The 24,595-nt window shown below is 42.2% G+C and overlaps 2 protein-coding genes across 5 annotated transcripts in view; both read right to left on the bottom strand.

Moving 5' to 3' along the window:
- The window catches only part of NACA (nascent polypeptide associated complex subunit alpha), a 495,234-nt gene that overhangs the window by 338,453 nt on the left and 132,186 nt on the right, over positions 1 to 24,595 (bottom strand). The window lies entirely within an intron of this gene.
- LOC142742377 (retinol dehydrogenase 7-like) overlaps positions 1 to 24,595 on the bottom strand; it is a 74,156-nt gene that overhangs the window by 34,956 nt on the left and 14,605 nt on the right. The window contains exons 2-4 of the mRNA XM_075852023.1: positions 22,764 to 23,100; positions 16,313 to 16,571; positions 4,370 to 4,533 (exon numbers count right to left, since the gene is read on the bottom strand). Of these exons, the coding sequence (XP_075708138.1) occupies positions 4,370 to 4,533; positions 16,313 to 16,571; positions 22,764 to 23,076 (736 nt within the window). The 5' untranslated portion in view covers positions 23,077 to 23,100. The remainder of the gene's footprint in view (positions 1 to 4,369; positions 4,534 to 16,312; positions 16,572 to 22,763; positions 23,101 to 24,595) is intronic.

The following is a 24,595-nucleotide window of genomic DNA, read 5'->3' as shown; positions in this document are numbered from 1 at the left end:
GGGCTCATACTTGATTGGCATGGTGCAATGAAAGTGGATGCTGCTATGTAAGTAAATCATGAGGTGGGGCAGGTTAGGAACGGACTAATCTGTTGAGGAGTAGCTGTATTAACGTATTTACTATTTTCTTTAGGTGACGTGAAGAACCTGACCTGTATCTCCTGTGTGCTGGCTGCCCAGTTGCCATAGAATTGAACTTGTCCCTTTGGTGTAGTTTACAACTGGTGAGTAGTCAATTGTCTTATTTATAACTGTACTGAAGGGGATGATTTATAGATTGTGTTAGGCTGATGTCACTTTTTTTTCCGACAGTTTTTGAGCAATTTTTTTTAGCCAAACACAGGAGTATATACAAAAGAGAGACATATCAGTTTTTTCTTTACACATTTCCGCCTTTTAGGATCCACTTCTGTGTTTGACTAAAAAAACTGTAACAAAAAACTGACACCAGCCTCAAGGAAATATGCTAAGAGCCCTCTGTCCATGGGCTGTCTCATATTTCAGTTCATCCTCATTTAAAGAGGCTCTGTCACCAGATTTTGCAACCCCTATATGCTATTGCAGCAGATAGGCGCTGCAATGTAGATTACAGTAACATTTTTATTTTTAAAAAACGAGCATTTTTGGCCAAGTTATGACCATTTTTGTATTTATGCAAATGAGGCTTGCAAAAGTCCACTTGGACTTTTGCAAGCCTCATTTGCATAAATACAAAAATGGTCATAACTTGGCCAAAAATGCTTGTTTTTTAAAAATAAAAACGTTACTGTAATCTACATTGCAGCGCCTATCTGCTCCAATAGCAGATAGGGGTTGCAAAATCTTGTGACAGAGCCTCTTTAAGTGAATTGAGCTGAACTACAATACCAGACGCAGTCCATGGACCGACGTGATGCTGTTTAAAAAAACAACACTTTTTTAGTGTCCTGGACAACCCCATTAAAAATAGAAATATGCTGCCTAAAGTACATTCATTTTGTGAATAAGACCGCCACTGTTGCTGAAACAAAGGTGCAGAAATACTCAACTGAGCGCTTTGCACCTTCAGCTGTGAGCAACGCTCATTGTCAGAGTGAAGATGACTCTCATAGATGTTTTATGTAAGCCGTCTTCAGCCTGACAGGGAGAGCTGCTTACAGACGTAGATTCAAAGCTCTCAGCTAAGTGCGTCTGCACCTTCGTTTTAGCAGTGGCGGTCTCAGCACCCACACCCACTTCTGGTATGTGTCTATGACATTTCAAAAGTTTGATCTAAGTGTAGTTATTATTTAATGTTAAAACATGTTTTAAAGCAGAATTTTAATATGTTGGATTTTTAACAAGAATCTGTTGCTGTTAGCAAAGTTTGTACAGCCTTTCCTTCAAAAAAATATATTTTTTTAGTCAGGCGAGCCCTGGTTAGCACTGCTGCACATGCCGTTTCTTGTACCCATCTGAATGAGGCTGCCTTGTTGGGGCAGGTGTGCTCACACAATTTTATCAAATTTGATTAAACTGTGTGCCAGGAACCTCACTGTTATTTGCTTATAAGAAATATTGCAGTAATTAAATGGGATTTTGAATCTCATCTCATAAATTCATGGTATATCCCCATGATATGCTATAAATGTCTGATAGATACAGGAACCACTACTGGGACCTGCACCCATCTCGAGAACGCAGGTCTCCTCACACCTGTCAAGTCTTCTAAAGTGGACGGGAGGTACAGAAATAGCCAAGCGGGCTGTTTTCAGCTGTTTGCATAACACCAATAGAAGTCAATTGGATTAAACAAATAGCATAGCTAGCTATCCTGTGGATATACTATAAATGTATGAAATAATATATAAGACTCCTGAGTTACGAAAACTGTAGCTCGCTGTGCTATCCTGTGGATATGCCATTAATGTATGAGATTAGAAAACATCTTTTATTATATATATTTTATATATGACGTATATTTTACTTTTGGTCACTGGTGTCTCAGTAACCTCTAGCATAGTGTGTTCTTTTTAAGACACGTGGTTTAATCATGCTTATGTTTCCTCATAGCAACCGGCCCAGCCAGGAATGAGTATAATGTTATCTGCATTTCTTTTTATCACTTAGCAAAAGACGAAGCTACACTCACTAAATGCCACCCACCATCTATGGGTACAGAGCGAAGAATGATGGGAATCAAATGTAAGTCACTGCTTTTAATTTTTAACTTAGTGGACTTTTAATATCTCAAGCACTCTGGCTTCTATTTTGTGGGGCACAGTTTATAATAGGTTGTACTAAGCTTCAAATGCCTAGAAGCATTGTCGCGGAGAATCTTGTGTTAGTTGGGTGGGGGCCCCATCATAAATAACTGCTCCATACTGCTGGCAGTCTTAATCTGGCCCTGGGTGCGTGTGAGGCTGCCCCCCCAAAAAAAATCTGGGTTCACCCATGATTCAGCATATGAGTGAACAGAGTGTGTCCTGTGTGTGAGTAGCAAGTGTGTGGCTAGGTCCTGTGTCTTGGGCATGGTTTTGTATGCAATATTGATCATGCAATATAAAGCCAGCATGCGGCAAAATCCTGGTTTGTAATGAGTGATCAGTGTGTAATTTGACAGAGTGTGAATTTTGTAATGGCATGTGTCCTTAGTAGACCCCTTTGCGGGGGAACTCACGGCGGCAGTAAAATGGCAGTAAACGTCACTTTGTGCCCCCTTATAGACGTTAGGCCCAGTTTATGCCCTCACATAGAAGTTAGGCCCCCAGTTTGTAGCCCCATAAATTTAGTGCCCTCTGTAGATAGTGCCACACAGCCCCCCTCCCTAGTAGTGCAACACCCCCCCAGGTAGTGCCACACAGCACCCTCCTCCCAGGTAGTGCCACACAGCCCCCACCTCCCAGGCAGTGCCACACAGTGCCATATATGGACAGTGATGTCAGGGGCTTCCACAGCGATGGAGTCCCGGAGAAGTGCTGCTTGTAGCGCTCTGCCTGGGACTCCTTCTGTCCCTCTGACATCACTGTCCATATATGGTCAATGATGTCAGGGGCTTCCCCAGAGATGGAGTCCCGGAGTAGAGCTGCAAAAGTCGCAGCACTTGGACTCTGTTGCAGATTTTGCATCCCCATTGAATTCAATGGGGTAAGCCCACAACGGAAAATCAACAAAAACGCAGCATAAATTGATTTGCCGCGGATCTAAAATCTGCACGGCAGGTCAATTTATTAACATTTACGCTTCGGTTTTTTTCTGCAGCATAGACATGTGATTTTCTAAATCTCATCCACTTTGCTGCTACTCTAAATGCTGCGGAATTTCCCCACAGAATTCCGTTGCGAAAATTTTGCATAGTTTACGCTACGTGGGAACCCGGCCTAGGGGTATGTTCCCACAGGTCAGATGCTGTGTAAAAGTACATGTGAAAGTAAAGACCTAGACTCAGCAGGGAATTCCGGCCAAAAAATTGTGGTGCAGATTTTACAAAAAAATGGTGGTGCTGTCATTTACAGCGTGATCTCACGAGATTACGGTTGCCGTGCTGTAAGTTTCACACAAACGTTACCAAAGTGTCGGGATTGTGAATAGACATCACGTCCTGGCTGGAGGTGATGTCTATTAACTCAAGACACTTCAGTAACGTTAATGTCTGAGTATGTGACAGCACATGTGCTGATTACATGAATGGAGAGAAGTGTATGACGCTGATTAGTCAGCATCATACACTTCTCTCCACAATGCCCACTTGGTCAAAAAGTAAAAACACACCCAGTTGTCCATTAAGAAAGTCATTAGCATAAATCTAAAATAGGTCATAACTCTGTCAAAATTGATAGTTTTTCTAAATAAAAAACACTGCTGTAATCTACATTACAGCGCCGATCACATTATGTAGAAGGTAGGGCACTTATAATGTGGGGACAGAGCCTCTTTAAACCAGCGACAGATAGACTTGGAGACTTTATAAGTTGCAGTTGCCTAAACATGGAACAACTCTATTTTAAACTGAACAAAGGTTATGGGGTAGACACTCTGACTTTGTTATGGTGGATTAAGGCTAGCACTGCATAGCAGGTCACTTTGGTGTTCAGGCACATACCTACCCTTATCCCTGGGTATTGTAATTGGTAAAGGCATCAGATTAGAAATAAAAAAATATCGCACATGGGTGAATAAAAATCTATTCCATTAGGACTGCTACTGTTCTTGCTTGGTATAATTATAATGAGGTACTCGGGAGGGAGAAGGGGAGAACATAGAATCATGCAAAATGGCTGTTAACCATAGATGTTACAATTGCTTATTGCCTCTTCAATGATTTGTGACTAGACAGAATAAAGTGAGAATCTTCTTTCTCTGCTTCAAACTATGAATTACATATTAGAATCTATATATTGAAAATACTCACCTTTTTTATAAAATTCTTCTCCGTAGCTTTTTCTGACTTCCTCTGAAGTGCTGTCCCAGCAGTCATTTGAACATTTTCTTATCAATTCCACACTTGTAATTTGTGTATTAAAAAAGCCAGGTTCAATTATGCATACCTTCACCCCAAATTGCTTCATTTCACGTCTATAAAAATAAACAAGTAGAAAGGGCAATTAAAATTGTTTATTAAAATCTATTTTTGCAAAACGTACTGAGCATCAGACAACAATAAAGAAGAAAAAAAGACAAATGGTCACTTATTTACTATTAGGTCCCAGAAGCAATCCAACACAGTGCTGCTCAATTAAATATCTGTTCCCACATGACCTCGATAAGTAGAGTCATGTGTTGTTGTCCCACTTACCCTTACTCAAGCCCCAACTCAAAAGAAACCACACATGAAAACAGAGGTTAGATTTTAACACCTTTCCGACATTTGTCATATGGATACATCAAGGAAAACCAGTGCTTCCTGCAATTTGTCGTAACCATATGACAAATCGAGGACACCGGCTCAGAAGCTGGGTCGGTGGCATCATCCCCGGGTGTCAGTTGTATTTTACAGCTGATACCCTGCTGTAATGGCGGGGACCGAAGTTAGCTCCGATCACCCCATTAACCCCATAAATGCCGAAGTCAAAATCGATCGCTGCATTTAAGGTGTTTGCAGCTAATCGCCACCTTGCAGAAAATCGCCTAATACTAGCCTCCCGGTCTGCCTGGTATGCAAAGCCTTCCAGGCCCCGCCTGAAGGCGGGCCTAAAAGGCTTCTGGAACCGACGGCATGATGGCACGCACTCAGAAGCTGAGCCAGTGTCGTCAGGGGTGGGTGTCAGCTGTATGTTACAACTGGCACCCTGCTGTAATGGCAGGGACCGGAGCTAGCTCAGATCCCTGCCATTAACCCCTTTAGATGCAGCGATCGGAAGTGATCGCTGCATCTTAGTGGTTTGTAGCAAATCGGCAGCCCTGCAATCGCTATGGGAACAGGAGGCCTAACAATAGCCTCCTGGTCTGCCATTACGGAAGCAGATTAGGCCTCGCCCAGACCTTCAAATCCCCTAGTGAGACTAAAAAAAAAGTGTAAAAATAAGTGAAAAAAATATTTTCAAAAAATAATAAAAGTTTAAAGTAATAAAACAAAACACAATCGCCCTTTTTCGTTTATCGAGTCCTTTAATATTAAAATAAACAAATAAGCCATACATATTTTGTACTGCCGCGACCGTAACGGCCTGAACTATAAAAATATTATGTTATATATCCTACACGGGGAACACCGTAAAAAAACAACCTAAAAAACTATTCCAGAATTTCTGTTTTTTGGTCACTTTGCCCTACAAAAATTGAAATAAAAAGTGATCAAAAAGTCAAATGTATTCAAAAATGTTACCCATAAAAACTATAGCTCGTCTCGCGAAAAACAAGCCATCGTACAGCTCCGTCGACGAAAAAATTGAAAAGTTATGGTTCTCACAAATTTGCGACAGAAAAAATGCATTCTTTTTACAAAAGTAATTTTATTGTGCAAAAAGTTGTAAAAAACATAAAAAAAGAGCTATAAATTTGGTATCACCGAAATCGTTCCGACCCGCAGAGTAAAGTTAACATGTAATTTATAATGTATGGTGATCGCTGTATAAAAAAATATAAAAAAACTATGCCAGAATTGCTCTTTTTTGGTCACTTTGCCTCCCAACAAATAGGATAAAAAGTGATCAAAAAGTCGCATGTACCCCAAAATGGTACCAATAATAACTACAGCTCGACCCGCAAAAAAATATGCAGTTGTGCCGTCCCGAGGGGAACGTTTCAAGAGGCGATTCATCAAAGCCATAAATTTAGGGAACCAGGAAGGGGAAGTCTCAAAACATATCTTCTGGAAGTGAGAGTGCTTGTATTTACCAGGACAACATTTTCCCAGCAAAGTTCCCCAAACTGCAAAGGTGCACCATTTATCAGTGCGACACTGGCCTGTGCATAAAGGATTGCTTCACAGCGTAACACACATCTATGGATTATTTTATTGTTTTTTTTACCCCATTATTATACATCCTGACTATGCACCTGATGTACTCTGCCCAGCTTACATGTACCCCCACATTATAAACGAAAACACCAGCAATACTCAAACAAAACTACAATTAAGCAAAATCCGCGCTCCAAAAGCCAAATGGCGCTCCCTCCCTTCTGAGCCCTACACTGTGCCCAAATAGCGTTTACTTCTACATATATGGCATCTCCATACCCGGGAGAACCCTTTTAACAATTTTTGGGGTGTGTGTCTCTAGTAGCATAAGCTGGGCACGACATATTTGCCACTAAAATGGCTTATCTAACAGAATAGAACAGCCAATACACGTCACTAGTGACGTGCCATATACCAGGCAGATACTTTCAACAGGTTGACCACGTGATAGGTATACGGCTCGTAAACAAAGAGCGCAAAGAGTGTGATGCCAACAGTCACTGGCCCCAAAGCAACATCGGAAAACATGGCCAGTTTAGATACTGTAAGTGCATTACAAATGTAGGTTAAAAGGACTGCCACTTAAAAGTGTCAACTCGGAAAATCCCTTTAAGTGTTTTTGGTGGGGTTTCTTTCAATGTTCTACTCTGTATTTAACTGCACCATATATTTAATGTTGTAATTGGCCTGAGAGACGCCGAAATGGCGTTGAAACGAGTAGCCACTCAGGTTATGTTAATAAATCCATTTTTCTATAATAAACTACATGATTAATTTGGATGTTGGCAGCGCTACATTTAATCCCTGTTTTGGCATCACTTTTCATCCTGATCCTTTTGCGGTGGTGAATAACACCGACCAGTTTGGAGAGAACTGCAGCCGACTGGACATTATAAACAGTTAGGTGCAGAATTATTTGGACAGGGACACATTCTTCATGATTTGGGTTCTGCATGCCACCACATTGGATTTGAAATGAAACAACTGAGATGCAATTGAAGTGTAGACTTTCAGGTTTAATTCAAGGGGTTGAACCAAAATATCCTGTGAGACGTTTAGGAATTGCAACCATTTTTCAACACAGCCTCCTCATTTCAGGGGCTCAAAAGTAATTGGACAAATTAACATTACCATAAATAAAATGGTTTTCTTTCAATACTTTGTACAGAATCCTTTGCAGGCAATGACTGCCTGAAGTCTGGAACCCATGGACATCACCAAACACTGGGTTTCCTCCTTTGTGAAGCTTTGCCAGGCCTTTACTGCAGCTGTCTTCAGTTGTTGCTTGGTTGTGGGTCTTTCAGCCTTAAGTTTTGTCTTAAGCAAGTGAAATGCATGCTCGATTGATTTGAGATCTGGTAATTGACTTGGCCATTGCAGAATATTTCACTGCCTTGCCTTAAAAAACTCCGGGGTTGCTTTCGCAGTATGTTTTGGGTCAATGTCCATCTGTACTGGGAAGCAACGTCCAATCAACCTTGCTGCATTTGATTGAATCTGAGCAGAAAATATATCCCTGAACACTTCAGAATTCATCCGGCTGCTTCTGTCTTCAGTCACATCATCAATAAACACTAGTGACCCAGTGCCTTTGGCAGCCAAGCATGTCCATGCCATCACACGGCCTCCCCCATATTTTACAGAGGATGTGGTGTGCTTTGGATCATGAGCCGTTCCAAGCCTTCTCCATACTTTCTTCCTCCCATCATTCTGGTACAGGTTGATCTTAGTTTCATCTGTCCAAAGTATGCTGTTCCAGAGCTGGGCCGGCTTCTTTAGATGTTGTTTGGCGAAGTCTAATCTGGCCTTTCTATTTTTAAGGCTAATTAATGGTTTGCACCTTGTTGTGAACTCTCTGTATTTGCTCTCATGAAGTCTTCTCTTTATGGTAGACTTAGATACTGATACACCTACTTCCAGGAGAGTGCTTTTCACTTGGGTAGATGCAGGGGTGGGATTCAAATTTTTAACAACTGGTTCCCTGTTTTTCGGACGAAGACATGGGGGGATGGGTTCACGGTGTTTTGTGGTGTATCGCGCCATTGAAAATGATTCTAATTATAAAATAAAGAAATTAATTCTGATATTCCAAATACCCCCTACATTAAAGTGGACTCTAAATAAAGAAATTCCCTGTCCAGAATGTTTTAGTGTGGATTGCCACACTATTTATATAATTACATAAGCGTACAGACCTACCCACAATTTTATTTAAAAAAAAACATTACGTATAGGCCTATATGCGCACATTCAATATCCTAAGCGTGCTCAGCCCATTTAGTTAGGCTGTGCACATGAGAACGGTGAAGAACAGTGCGGCGTGCGAAGTAAGCCGCGACAAATCGCCCGGCTAATGCACACATACTGTGCCAGGAGCAAGCTCCGTACATATATACATCAACAGAACAAAGCTCAGTAAATATATACAGCACCAGAACAAAGCTCAGTACAAATATACAGCACCAGAACAAGCTCAGTACACAAATACAGCAACAGAACAAAGCTCAGTACATATATACAGCACCAGAACAAAGCTCAGTACATATATACAACACCAGAACAAAGCTCAGTACATATATACGGCCCCAGAACCAAGCTCAGTACATATATACAGCCCCAGAACCAAGCTCAGTACATATATACAACACCAGAACCAAGCTCAGTACATATATACAACACCAGAACAAAGCACAGTACATATATATCGGTGACGACTTCTCATATTCTAGTCATTCTCTTTACTTTTCCATCTGGTCCAGAACTCTATGATGCCTCCTGGCCATGACCCATTTCTGTGGAAATGGGTAAATTTGCTGCTCAGATGTCTTCGGAAGCTCACTTTTTCAACATTTCTGCACCTATAAATGAAAAGCAAATTCTTATCGTACCACACTCTATGCCCCCAAATATAATAGTATTATACACTGTGTCCCCGAATATAATAGTGCTACACACTGTTCCCCTGAATATAATAGTAACAAACACTGTGCCCCTGAATAAAATTGTGTCAAACACTGTAAAGTAATGCACCACACATAGTGTCCCCTGTAGATGTGCCCCTCATAGAGCCCTCTGTAGATAGTGCTCGCAGTAGAGCACTCTATAAATAGTTCTCCCCATAGATCTCTCTGTATGTAGTAGCGCCCCCTGTAGCGTTTCTTGCAGACAGGGCCCCCTGTAGCATTCCCTGTAGCTTGTACTCCCTGTGGCATTCACTGTAGCATTCCCTGTATAGTGCCCCCTGTAGATAGCCCCCCCTGTGCCATTCCCTGTGGATAGAGCCCCCTGTGGCGTTCCCTGTAGATAGAGCCCCCTGTGGCGTTCCCTGCAGATAGAGCCCCCTGTGGCGTTCCCTGCAGATAGAGCCCCCTGTGGCGTTCCCTGCAGATAGAGCCCCTTGTGGCATTCCCTGTAGATAGAGCCCCCTGTGGCGTTCCCTGTAGATAGAGCCCCCTGTGGTATTCCCTGTATATAGAGCCCTCTGTGGCATTCCCTGTAGATAGAGCCCCCTGTGGCGTTCCCTGTAGATAGAGCCCCCTGTGGCGTTCCCTGTAGATAGAGCCCCCTGTGCGCTTGTGGTGGTCCCTGTAGATAGGGCCCCATGTGGCGTTCCCTGTAGATAGTGCCCCCTTGTGGTGCTTCCTGTAGATAGAGCCCCTTGTGGCGTTGCCTGTACATAGAGCCCCCTGTGCCCCTGTGGCAGTCCCTCTATATAGGGCCCCCTGTGGTGTTTCCTGTAGATTGAGCCCCCTTTGGCGTTTCCTGTAGATAGAGCCCCCTGCGCCCCTGTGGCGGTCCCTGTATATAGGGCCTCATGTGGCGTTCCCTGTAGATAGACCGGACCGGTTTCCGGCTTTCCGCTTCACCCGGTTCTGCGAACCGGCTGTCATTTTAACAACCGGTTCGGGAGAACCGGGGCGATTCGGCCAGATCCCACCCCTGGGTAGATATTGTGAAGGGGTTTTTCTTCACCATGGAAAGGATTCTGCGATCATCCATCACTGTTGCCTTCTGTGGACTTCCAGGCCTTTTGGAGTTCACGAGATCACCAGTGCACTCTTTTTTTTTTTTTTTCAAGAATGTACCAAACTGTTGATTTGGCCACTCCTAACATTTGTGCCATCTCTCTGATGGATTTCTTAATTTTTTCGCTTGCATTGAGAACTCCTTTGACCTCATGTTGTGGGTTCACAGCAACAGCTTCCAAATGCAAATGCCACACCTGGAATCAACTCCACACCTTTTACCTGCTTAATTGATGATGGATTAACAAGGGAATAGCCAATGCAGCCCATTAAATAGCTTTTGAGATAATTGTCCAAATACCTTTGGTCCCTTGAAAAAGAGGCAGCTGCATATTAAAGAGCTGTAATTCCTAAACCCTTCCTCAAATTAGAATGTGAATATCCCCAAATTTAAGCTGAGATTCTGCACTTTAAGCCCATATTGATTATATGACTATATATTCAATATGTTTTGGTAAGCGGCTAAAATGACAACTTGTGTCACTCTCCAAATAATTCTGGACCTAACTGTAAAGGATCTGCCAGGCACTACGTCTGTGGATACTCCCAGGATTAATCAATCGACACCTGAGGCCGGACCTCTTAGCTAACTCCGACTGACCAGGCCGCTATAGGCTCTCCCACTCCTGAGCCTGCCACCCTGATTGGTGGGAGCCGGAGTCAGTCTAAGAGGTCCGGCCTCAGGTGTCGATTGATTAATCCTGGGAGTATCCACAGACGTAGTGCCTGGCAGATCCTTTACACTAACTGTACGTCTTTCTTGTCTACACCAGGGTTGTACCTGGATTGGTATAACCTGACCAGGTGACAGACTCCACTACGTCTTAGGGCATGTTCACACGTGGCAGAATTGCTGTGGAATTCCGCTGCGGACAGTCCGCACTGGAAATTCGCAGGAGACAGTCTGTAAATTGGTTTCCACACCTTTTTAGTTATCTTCGTGCAGACGTTGCTGATAACTCCGCTGTGGACCATAGGCTGCAGTGCGGAATTTGGTGTCCGCAGCATACACTGGATGTTGCGGACTTGATGCGTACTTGTGGCGGAATTTCTCCATTGACTTCAATGGAGTTGCAAAATTACGCAATGAAATCCGCAGAAGTTATGTGTGTTGTGTTGCGTTGCGGATTGCTTTCACGAACAGGATATTTCATCATTCTGAATGGACCTATGTGTTTCGAGGTCTATAGCCAGACTGAGATGGAATGCTTTAAAAGAGAGCAGGATGTACTCTTCCACCTGAATCCGCAATGACTAATCCGCAGCATTTTACTTCACTTTTTAGGCAAAGGCGCAACGGAATCTGCAACGCAGATTATGTGCGGCATTGATGCGGACAGTGTCTGCAGAATTCTGCCACGAATGAACATGCCCTTATGCTACCTGATTTATCCTGATTGATTTGCACGATTTGGCGCCATGTGTCATCTTTTCTCTTTTAGATTTACTATGTGCGAAAGTTGACCTTGCAGAATTTATGCACAGATATTCTGCAGCATTTACACTACATGAGCAGGGTCTTACAGGAGGGGGAATAGAGTGAGTACACGCTGAACAGGGAATACAGACTTATAACAATCAAAAGCATTAACACCTTCCCGACATCCGTCGTATATATACTGCGCTGTCGGGAAGGTGTTCCCGCAAACCGCAATACAGTTACGTCGCGGTGATGGTGCGGGCTCAGAAGCAGAGCCGGCACCATCACCACGGGGTGACAGCTGTATTATACAGCTGGCACCCTCCTGTAACTGCCAGGACCAGAGCTATTCTCCGAGCCAGCCGATTAACCCCTCAGATGCTGCGCTCAAAACAGCACAGCATCTGATTGGTTTTAACCCGACCGGCAACCCAGAGACGCAATCGCTGGGTTGCTATGACAATCGGAGGCCAAATAATGGCTTCCGTGTCTGCCTTGTACGGAAGCCAATGAGGACCCGCCTCCGGCAGGTCCTCATAGGCTTGCTGTCAGGGAATAACTGACAGCGCTAATACACTGTACTACGTATGTAGCACAGTGTATTAGTGTAGCAATCGGGTCATCAGGCCCCCAAGTCCGCTAGTGGGACAAGTCAAAAAAGTTAAATAAAGTTAATAAAAATGTCATAAAACAATAACAACACACAAGTTTCAAGTAAAAAAAAGCTAAACTGCCATTTTTCCCATAATAAAATTAAAAAAACGATACATAATTGGTATCGCCGCGTCCATAACGACCCAAACGATAAAACTATTATGTAATTTATCCCGCACGTTGAACACCGTAAAACAAAAAAATGAAAAACAATGCCAGAATCTTTGTTTTTAGGTCAAATCTACTCCCAAAACATGCTATAAAAAGTGATCAAAAAGTCACATTTACTCCAAAATAGTACCAATAAAAACGACAATCCGTCCCGCAAAGCTTTGTCCACGCAAAAATAAAAAAGCCATGGGTCTTAGAATATGGCGACACAGAAAACAAATGATTTTTATAAAAAAAAGTGATTTTATTGTGCAAAAGCTGCAATACATAAAAAAAACTATATAAATTTGGTATCGCTGTAATCGTACCGACCCGCAGAATAAAGTTAACATGTATTTTATGGCGCACTCTGAATGCCGAAAAAAAATCCCCAATAAAATACTATTCCAGAATTGCTTGTTTTTGGTAATTTCCAATACCAAAAAATAAAAAAAAAAGTGATCAAAAAGTCGTATGTGTTCCAAAATGGTACCAATAAAATCTACAGCCCGTCTCGCAAAAAAAGAGCCCACACACAGCTCCATCAACCGAAAAATAAAAAAGTTATGGCACTAGTAATGCGGTGATGAAAAAACATCTCAATGTGCAGGCCGGAGGGAACATTCCTTCACTTTCAGGGCCATAGTATTTAGGCACTAGGAAGGGACATAGCACATCCGCTGAAAGCTAGGGCGCCATTATACCAGCGCAAAACTTTCCCAGCAAAATTTCCCAAACTACAAAGGAGAAAATGTCCCCAAAAGGTGCAGAGCGTTACAAAAGGGGGATAAGAAAGAAAACCATTTATCAGTGTGACACCGGCCTGCGCATAACAGATTGCTTCACATTGTACCACAAATCTATGGATAATTGTATGATTTACCCCAATATTATACCCTCTTATTATGCCCTGATGTACTCCGCACAGATTATATATGCCCCCACATTATAAACTGAAATACCAGTAAAACTCAAACAAAACTACCAAGCAAAATCCATGCTCAAAATGGCGGTCTTTCCCTTCTTAGCCCTAAAGTGTGCCCAAACAGCAATTTATGTCCACAAGTAAGGCATTACCATACCCGGGAGAACCCGCTTAACAATTTATGGGGTAATATTCTCCAGTGGCACAAGCTGGGCACAACTTATTGTGCGGTGAATAGGCATATCAGTGGAAAAATTGCAATTTTCACTTTGCACCATCCACTGCGTATTCATTTCTGAAAAACTCCTGTGGAGTCTAAATTCTCACTACACCCCTAGATAAATGCCATTAGGGGTGTCGTTTCTAAAACGGGGTCACTTTTGTTTGGTACATCAGGGGTTTTGCAAATGCAACATGGCATCCGCAATCCATTCCAGCAAAATCTACACTCCAAAAGATAAATACCGCTTCTTTTCTTCTGAATGCTCCAATATATATAAACAGCTGTTTATAACCACATATGGGGTGTTACTGTACTCGAGAGAAATTGCTTTACAAATGTTGGGGTGTATTTTCTTCTTTATTCCTTGTCAAAATGAAAAATGTTGATCTAAATCTACATCTTATTGGAAAAAAATAAAATTTTTCATTTTCACTGCTTAATTCTAATTAATTCAGCAAAAAACCTTTTGGATCAAAATTCTCACTATATCCTTAAATGATTCCTCAAGGGGTTCAGTTTCCCAAATGGAATCACTTTTGGAGTGTTTCCACTATACTAGTACTACAGGGGCTCAGCAAATGTGACATGGCACCCAGAAACCATTCTTAAATCCAAATGGTGCTCCTTCCCTTCTGAGCCCTACCGTGTGTCCAAACAGCAGTTTATGACCACATATCGGGTATTGTTTTACTCTGGAGAGATTGCATTACAAATGTTGTGGTGCTTTTACTCGTTTAGTGCTTGTGGGAATGAAAAAAAATGAGCTAAACCTACATTTTCTTTGAAAAAATGTAGATTTTAATTTTCACGGCCTACTTCCAATAATTTCTGTAAAACACCTGTGAGGTCAAAATGCTCACTATATCCCTAAATAATTTCCTCAAGGAGTGTAGTTTCCAAAATGGGGTCACAGGTTGGGGGTTTCCACTGTTTTGTTCCCTCAGGGGCTTTGCCATTCCTGCTAAATTTGGGTTCCAAATGCCAAATGGCGCTTTCCCTTCTAAACCCTGCCGTGTGTCCAAACAGCCATCTAGGACCACATATGGGATAATCTTTTACTCGGGAGAAATTGCTTTACAAATATTGTGGTGCTTTTTCTCCTTTAGTCCTTGTGGAAATTTTAAAAAATTAGCTAAACCTACATTTTATTTGAAAAAATGTAGATTTTCATTTTCACGGCCTACTTCCAAAAATTTCTGCAAAAAATCCGTGGGGTCAAAAGGCTCATTATACCCCTAGATAACTTCCTTAAGGGGTATAGTTTCCAAAATTGGGTCACTTGTTGGGGGTTTCCACTGTCTTGTCCCCTCAGGAGCTTTGCAAATACGACATGGCCTCCGCAAACCATTCCTGCTAAATTTGAGCTCCAAGTGCCAAATGGCGCTCTTTCCCTTCTAAACCCTGCCGTGTGTCCAAACAGCCATTTAGGACCACATATGGGATATTCTTTTACTCGGGAGAAATTGCTCTATAAATGTTGTGGTGTATTTTCTCCTCTAGTCCTTTTGGAAATGCAAAAAAATTAGCTAAACCTACATTTTGTCTGAAAAAAATTTAGATTTTCATTTTCAAGGCCTACTTCCAAAAATGTATGCAAAAAAACTGTCGGGTCAAAATGTTCACTATACCCCTAAATAAATTCCACGAGGAGTGTAGTTTCCCAAATGGGGTCACTTTTGGGGTGTTTACACTGTTTTGGTACCACAAGACCTCTTTAAATCTAACATGGTGTCTAAAATATATTCTAATAGAAAGGAGGCCCCAAAATCCTCTAGGTGCTCCATTGCTTCTGAGGCCTGTGCTTCAGTCTTTTATCACACTAGAGCCACATGTTGGATATTTCCTAAAACTGCAGAAACTGGGCAATAAATATTGAGTTGCGTTTCTCTGGTAAAACCTTCTGTGTTACACAAAAATGGATTCAAAATGAATTTCTGCAAAAAAAAAAAAAAAAGAACTTTGTAAATTTCACCACTACATTGCTTTCATTCCTGTGAAATGTCTAAAGGGTTAAGAAACTTTCTAAATGCTGTTTTGAATATTTTGAGGGGGTGCAGTTTTTAAAATGGGGTGACTTATTGGGGGTTTCTAATATATAAGGCCCTAAAAGCCACTTCACAACTGAACTAAAAATAGCCTATTGACATTTTGTTGAAAATGTGAGAAATTCCTTCTAAAGTTTTAAGCCTTGTAACGTCCTAGAAAAATAAAAGAATGTTAAAAAAATTATGCCAATCTAAAGTAGACATATGTGGGATGTTAATTAGTGAATATTTTGTGTGGTATAACTATCTGTCTTACAAGCAGATACATTTAAATTGAGAAAATGCAAATTTTACCACTAACTTAAAGTCCAATGTGTCACGAGAAAACATTCTCAGAATCGCTTGGATAGGTAAAAGCATTCCGAAGTTATTACCACATAAAGTGAAACATGTCAGATTTGAAAAATGTGCCTCTGTCAGGAAGGTCAAAAGTGGCCAAAGCGCGAAGGGGTTAAAGTAAAAAAGGAAAACGAAGAGTGAAATATGTTAGATGCACAATTAATAGTACTAACCTTATAATGTCTGAAAATGATTCTACTCCAAACTTAGAAATGCCATATCCCCCAGAAGATAGAGATAGCCTTCCTGCTATACTGGAAACATTGATCACTCGTCCCTGTGCTTTCCGGATCAAGGGTAAGAAATGGATTGTCACATCAATAACCCCCAGTAGGTTTATATTTATGACTTTAAAGAAATCCTCTTTTGTCATCCATTCAGTAGTAGTAGACGGGACACTAATTCCTGCGTTGTTTACTATGCCCCAGAGTCCTGCAAACATAAAGAAAATATGATTTTAGCTATAAATAAATTTGTACCAGACCCTATCATAATGAGAGCTCTTGTTTCAGAGGAGAATGTTGTCTTTTTTTTTTTAGAAATCCTCTACATAACGCGGATTCCTCTGCCAACACTTCTTATTGGGGTTCTAACTTAGAGACTCCAAGAAAAAGAGCATGTAGGGTGCAGTCACACGTGGCAGATTTTGTTGCAGAAATTTTTTGTGACTGAAAATCAGTTCCATTTATCTGAATAGAGATGTTTCTGCAGGAGGTGGAGGAGTTCTGCAAGTTCCATTCAGAGGAATGGAACGGATTTTCAGTTGCAGAAAATTTCTGCAACAAAATCTGCCGCGTGTGACGGCACCATTACAATGCATCTTTTTTAATATTACAGGATGCTAACTGATATCAAAGAGCTGCGCTAAAATGCCGGTCTTGGCCAAGGGGCGACTCATGTACACACTGGCGTAGCTATAGGGGTCGCAGCGGTCGCAATTGCGACCGGGCCACGAAGCCAGGGGGGCCCACGGCCCCCCGCACCACATCAATAAAAAGTTACTATAGTAACTCGGGGCCGCGGGCCCCTGTTACTATAGTAACATACTTTACTTACCTTCCTGGTTCCGGATCGCAGCGCATGACGTCACAGCGCTATGCGCCGCGCACAGCATCGAGACGATAGAACTCCCGCCGCGGCCGAAGAGGAAGGTAAGCTTAGCCCTGACTGGCGGCGTCCGACTCCCGGGACCCGCCAATCAGCTGTTTTGAAGGGGCCGCAGCACTCGTACGAGAGCTGCTCCCCTTCATTCCTGTCACTTCATTCCGGTCACACTGTGAATCGGTGTTGGCGATTCACAGTGTGAGCAAGTAGTGAAATGAAGGGGAAGCAGTTCTCATACGAGTGCTGCGGCCCCTTCAAAACAGCTGATTTGCGGGTCCCGAGAGACACATCAGCTATTGATGGCCTATCCTGAGGATATATCCAAGCACGGGTGATTAAAAAGCTGACATATTTTGGAAGTGCTGTCTCCTCGTCTATTTTGTCTATCCTGAGGATAGGCCATCAATGTTTAGGGACTGTACAACCCCTAAACCTACGATGTAGCAGGCTTAGGGGGCCCATGAGACAGGATCACAGATTGTGTGATCCTGTCTGCTGGGCCGTGTATCTAAGCCAATCACATGGTAGGCTTAGATACATGGCCCATGCGTCATCCTGTCTGCTGGGCCCTGTATCTAAGCCAATCACATGGTAGGCTTAGATACATGGCCCATGTGTGATACTGTCTGATGGGCCCTGTATATAAGCCAATCACATGGTAGGCTTAGATACATGGCCCATGCGTGATCCTGTCTGCTGGGCCCTGTATCTAAGCCAATCACATGGTAGGCTTAGATACATGGCCCATGTGTGATCCTGTCTGATGGGCCCTGTATATAAGCCAATCACATGGTAGGCTTAGATACATGGCCCATGTGTGATCCTGTCTGATGGGCCCTGTATATAAGCCAATCACATGGTAGGCTTAGATACATGGTCCATGTGTGATCCTGTCTGCTGGGCCCTGTATATAAGCCTACCACACTGTAGGTTTAGATACAGGGCCCCAGCACACAGTAATCTTATACTGTATAAGATTACTGTCTGCTGGACCCTCTATCTAAGCCTACGTTGTGGTAGGCTTAGATACAGGGTCCCACAGACCGTATCACACATGGGCCCTGTATCTAAGCCTAACACACGTGTTACTAATCATTTTTTGTGTGTTTTCTTACAGGTTCGGTCGTTGGACTACGTCGGATTCCAGGACTACTTCGATGACAGCTTTTTTTTTATTATCAATAAAATGGTTAATGAGGGTTGTGTGGTTTTTTTTTTTATTTCAATAAAAATTTTTTTTATGTCTTTGTGGTTTTTTTTAAACTATATTACTACCGCCTTAGTAATGGCCGCCGGCTGATTGACAGCATCCATTGCTAAGGCGGGGCTTAGTGTTAGCCGATGCAGAGGCTAACACTAACCCCCTTTATTACCCCGGTACCCACCGCCACCAGGGGTGCTGGGAAGAGCCGGGTATGATCCAGTAATTGACCATCTGTAGTGATGGTCGGGCACTGGGATGGCCGCAGGCTGGTATTATTAGGAGGGGAAAGGCCAAAAACAGTGGCCCTTCCTACCCTGGTGATGCTAGGCTGCTGCTGCTTTATTGTATCTGGCTGGTTATGAAAAATGGGGGGAACCCCACGTCATTTAAAAAAATAAAAAATAATTGGAAAGAACAATGTGGGGCCCCCCCCAATTTTCATAACCAGCCAGATACAACACCGCAGCAGCAGGCAGCATTACAAGGGTTGGAAGGGCCACTGTTTTTGGCCTTCCCCAGCCTAATACTACCAGCCTGCGGCCACCCCGGTGCCTGCCCGTCACTACAGATGGTCGGGTACTGGTTCGTACCCGGCTCTTCCCAGTACTCCTGGTGGCGGTGGGTACCGGGGTAATAATGGGGGTTAGTATAGCCTCTGCACCGGTTAACATTAAGCCTCGCCTTAGTAATGGAGGTTGTCAATCAGCCAGCGGCCATTACTAAGGCGGTGATAATAAAGTTTAAAAAGATAAAAGCACATAGAAAAAATATTTTATTGAAATAAAAAAACACAACCCTCATTAACCATTTTATTGAGAATAAAAAAAACGCCGTCATTGAAGTCCTCGAATCCGAAGTCCAACAACCGAACCTGTAAAAAAACAAACACACAAAAATAATCAGTAACACATAAAGAATCAAAATTATTATTCTTACCTATCCTGGGTCCAGCGCTGGAGCCGCAATGTCAGCAAGCTGGGCCCTGTATCTAATCCAATCATGTGTGATACTGTCTGCTGAGCTGTGTATCTAATCCAATCATGTGTGATACTGTCTGCTGGGCCCTGTATCTAATCCTATCATGTGTGGTACTGTCTGCTGAGCCACTGTATCTAATCCTATCATGTGTGGTACTGTCTGCTGAGCCACTGTATCTAATCCTATCATGTGTGATACTGTCTGCTGTTTTTTTATGGAGTCCATGGAAAACGGCTCAATTTACGTCTGAAGAAGTGACAGGCACTTCTTTGACTCGGGCGTCTTTTTTACGCGCCGCCTTTTGACAGCGGCACGTAAAAAAAAATGACCGTCGGCAAAGAACATCGTAAGACCCATTCAAATGAATGGGCAGATGTTTGCCAACGCTTTTGAGCCGCATTTTCGGACGTAATTCAATGCTAAAACGCCCGAATTACGTCCGTAAATAGTGCGTGTGAACCCAGCCTTAGTGACGCCCCCGGCTGCTAGTGCTGCATTGTTGGGTCACTTAGGAGACCCAGTGATGCAGCTGAAAGCTGTGGACTGTCGGCCATGAGAAGTTTGCGGGGGGGGGGCCCAGTAAGAATTTTTGCATCGGGGCCCATGAGCCTTTAGCTACGCCCCTGCATGTACATGTATGTGGTAGCAGTTAAGAGGAAGTATGGAGCGGCTTATGAGCTGAGCGTGCTCCATACTTAGCAGGTGTCGGGTGTGCAACACAGCCAAAATCTCACTGCAATGAGCGGAATCAGTCAATAATGACCACAGCATCTAAGGCGTTAGAAAGAGGGGGACGGCCCTCTCTGACAGCCCGTTGCCCCCCTCTGCCATTTGTGTGCTCCAATTAAGTCCTGCCAGGAAGGAGTTAATAGGAACTTGTCAAAATCGCGATATACTGTAATACATTATAATTGCAGAATATAGTGCAAGCGATCCATCCAGTTTTTTTTTTTTTTATAAACAGTCAAATAATTTTTTTATGTGCAAAATAAAAAAAAATTTGAAAGTTAAAAAAAAAAATGTTTTCCCATATTTTCCGTAAATTAATGTTCCCTTCACTGTGATGGGGCCACAACAATAAAGCCATTATTCCTAGGATCTTTGAGGGCCTTAGAGTACGGAGCCCCACCAATCAGAACACCCGTTCTCTGGTTCAGGACAGTGCTATTTTGAGCCTTCAGGACCAGACACCGTTTAGCTATTTTTAGCACGTATTTGTTAATTGGCTATGACATTTTTGTTTGTTGGGCTAGCGACGTGATTTTTGTGACGTTTTTTTTTCGTAGACAATGCAGGTTTCTTTCTTAGAATTTTTATACGCATCCTTTTTGCTATTTTAGAATTTCTAGGCTTAAAGTTTAAAAATTAGGGTATGTTCACACAGCTTATTTTCGCCCTGTTTTCAGACCGTAAACGGCCGAAAAACGGCCGAAAAATCAGATGCAGAATACCTCCAAACATCTGCCCATTGATTTCAACGGGAAAAACGGCGTTCTGTTCCAACAGGCCGTTTTTTTATGTGGCCGTTTTAAACGGCCGCGTAAAACAACGGCCACGAAAAAGAAGTGCATGTCACTTCTTGAGACGTTTTTGGAGCAGTTTTTCATTGACTCTATAGAAAAACAGCTCCAAAAACGGCCATAAAAAACTGCGAAAAATACGAGTTTGAATAAAAAACGTCTGAAAATCAGGAGCTGTTTTCCCATGAAAACAGCTCCGTATTTTCAGAAGTTTTTTAGTAAGGGTATGAACATACCCTTTTAGTAGAAAAATATGCTTTTTTAATTTTTAGCTATTTTTTCTGCTAATAATTTCGTTTTACCCTAAAATAGACCTATTATTTCTGATCGACATTGTCTACTGTAAATTTTGATATATTACATGTCTATTTTAGGGTAATTGGGTCAGGGCTAACGTAACGATTGGCGGGGACGACAACGTTCTTTTTGGGTGGGTATTTTATGTGTATTTATTATTAATTTTTTTGCACTTTATTTTTTCTTTTATTTTTATATTATTATGGTCTGTCCATCAAAGGTCAGAAAAGACCTTTTACACCTTGTAAAGCAGCCCAAATTACAGGGGAAATCAGCCCTCTCATAGTGACTATTGTCATCAATAGGGCTGTGCTGGGTCTAGTTGGGGGCTGCCGCTGCCTCTATTCATACACACAGCACTCATTGAGTGAAAGCTGCTTCTATCTTCTCCTCAGGGTCCCTGGCTGTCACTGACTAAAACCTGCACCGTAAATAGTCTATGGTGCGGGTTTTAAGGACCCCGAACGTATATACATAGCCGGCGGTCAGGAACCGGTTAAAGGTGGCTGTATGTTTCCTCACGGGCTCTCCATACTCCATAAACATATTGATAGGTTAGTTGGTCGGTTAGTCCTATGGAATTTTCTGGGGGGGGGGGGGGGGCAGTTTAAGTGTGTCTTTGTCGGTCTGTGATAGTGAAATTAGATTGTGAGCCCTATTGGGGAAAGGGAGTGATGACGATCTCTATACATTGAAAAGGAGAGTATTTAGACAGGATGTGGCACCGAGGAGATTTGCCTGCTATGCTAGGAGGTTTCCTTTTTTTCCATGAGCCTCTTGGATATTCCACAAGAGTTGGCAAGTATGATGTAGCCTAATTTGTTACTTTACACATTAAGGGTATATTCACACTCAAACGCAAAATACGTCTGAAATTACGGAGCTGTTTTTGCAAGTACTCACGTTTTTCGCTGCGTCTTTTACGGACGTAATTGGAGCTGTTTTTCATTGGAGTCAATGAAAAACGGCTCCAAAAACGTCCCAGGAAGTGTCCTGCACTTTTTTTTATGCGGGCGTATTTTTACGCGCCCTCTTTCGACAGCGACCCGTAAAATTACACCTCGTCCGAACAGAACATCTTAAAACCCATTGCAAGCAATGGGCAGATGTTTGCAGACGTAATGGAGCCGTCTTTTCAGGCGTAATTCGAGGCGTAAAACGCCTGAATTACGTCTGAAAATGGGTCGTGTGAACATACCCTAAGTCTTTCCATTTGGACATAAGACAAAATTAGGTTACAGGAATACTATTAGGTTTTCTTACATTGTTGGATATGCTATACAATTTTAGATTGCTAGAAGAAAGTGGCAATGGCACTAGGAAAACGCTGGGCCACTTAATTTCCTAACAGCTCTGTTCGGCTTGCTATGGGCAACTGTATGGACATCCAGCTAGTCAGTGACCATTCATGTGGCCTCTTGGAGACTAATGTCTTAAATAAGATTAATAACACAATTCCTTTAAGTCATTATATTACTGTACTAGTCATATTTTAAACATGAACGTTTACTACACTCTAACCTTTGTCACCAACAATTGCAGATGCCCACTTCACAGCAGCACGAACACTCTGGGTGTTAATAACATCCAAAATGACTGTCTGCACTCTGCTTGATGTCTCCTTCTTTATGTTTTCAGCTCCTTTCTCTGTCAGACAAGCAGCCAAAACCCTCATTCCACGTTTGTCCAGATTCCTTGTCAGCAGCTTCCCAAATCCAGAATCACATCCAGTGATAAAGACATATTTGTCTGTCAGATTCTCCAGGATCAGACTTTGTCTGTATCGTCTGTATAGGAAGATCAAACCCAACAGGACCACAAGGGGAAGCCACATGATGGGTGCAATAGTAATGCTTCACTAAAATAGATAGAACACATACATCGTTAAAATCTGCTTCTTTTTATACCAATGTATTCAATAGTAACACGTGCCCATAAACACCCTAAATAAGGTGTAAAAAAGTTGTGATGACAACTATAGTAAAAGTCAAAAGGAAAAAAAGAATGCTACACACCTGATGCGCTACCACAATAGAATAGTCAATATCATAAAATAAACTCATAAAAAAAGAAATAGTAAACATTTAGGTTTAACTAAATCTCCCACTAGAACCAAAGTGAAAAGGAAGGGGAAAATATTGTATTGTATAAGGCTCTGTTCGCAACAGCATCAATGCTTCAGTTTATAATGGGATTGTGACAGTTCTGACAGATCTGTTTGTACATGGATAGATAGAATGCATAAAATATATCAAACTAATTCCAAGACATACAAGTCATAATAACCTGCTAATAATGCTTATGTGAAAAATATTGCAGTATCTGAAACAAATAAAGGAACCAGCCAAAACGAACCCATAAAATATATATTTAAAATTATAATAAGCTGTAAATCAGTAAACATTTGTTTGCTTCCTCAAGGGTATCATAAATGGGGACACATTTATTGATAAAAGGGTCCTAAAAACACTAATAAGGAAAACGAAGATATTAACCCCTTCCCGCCTCAGCCACTTTTGGACTTCCTGACAGAGCCCCATATTTCAAATCTGACATGTATCCAAGTGATTCTGAGATTGTCACATTGTACTTTATACAGCACACAAGAAAATGGCGACAGCACGCTGCGAACACCAATGTCACCTAAGCCACTAAATATAAATAAATATGCATTACTGCTAAATCTACTTACAATAGGGAGGTTCTTAGTGCACATGTTGATCAAATTGTATTTGCCCACCTGCCATGACAAGGCGTCCTCCATAGGTGGGGACCTACTCTGCACATACACCCAGATCTGGGACTAAGCCTACATATATCTGGACATTAGTCCAAAATATATGTAGACATGGTACGTAATCTCAGAGGTAAAATTTGGTCGATACATTTATTGCTTATTTGTGAAAAACACCAAAATTGTATTTGTCTAAATTTGAATGTATCTGCTTGTAAGGGCTTATTCAGACGAACTTATAATACGTCCGTGCAACGCGCGTGATTTTCACGCGCGTCGCACGGACCTATGTTAGTCAAAGGGGGCCGTTCAGACTGTCCGTGATTTTCACGCAGCGTATGTCCGCTGCGTGAAACACACGACATGTCCTATATTTGGCCGTTTTTCGTGCATCACACACCTATTGAAGTCAATGGGTGTGTGAAAACCGCGCACGGCACACGGACTCACTTCCGTGTGCCGCGCGTGATGCACGTAAGAGTAGTCAAAACTATGAATGAAAATAGAAAAGCACCACGTGCTTTTCTGTTTACAAACATAAAAACAGAGTGTCATAATGATGGCGGCTGCGCGAAAATCACGCAGCCACGCATCATATGCTGCTGACACACGGAGCTTT

Source organism: Rhinoderma darwinii, chromosome 2, assembly GCF_050947455.1.
Source record: "Rhinoderma darwinii isolate aRhiDar2 chromosome 2, aRhiDar2.hap1, whole genome shotgun sequence".
NCBI classification, from domain to species: Eukaryota; Metazoa; Chordata; class Amphibia; order Anura; family Rhinodermatidae; genus Rhinoderma; species Rhinoderma darwinii.
This window is presented reverse-complemented; position numbering and strand designations above follow the sequence as displayed.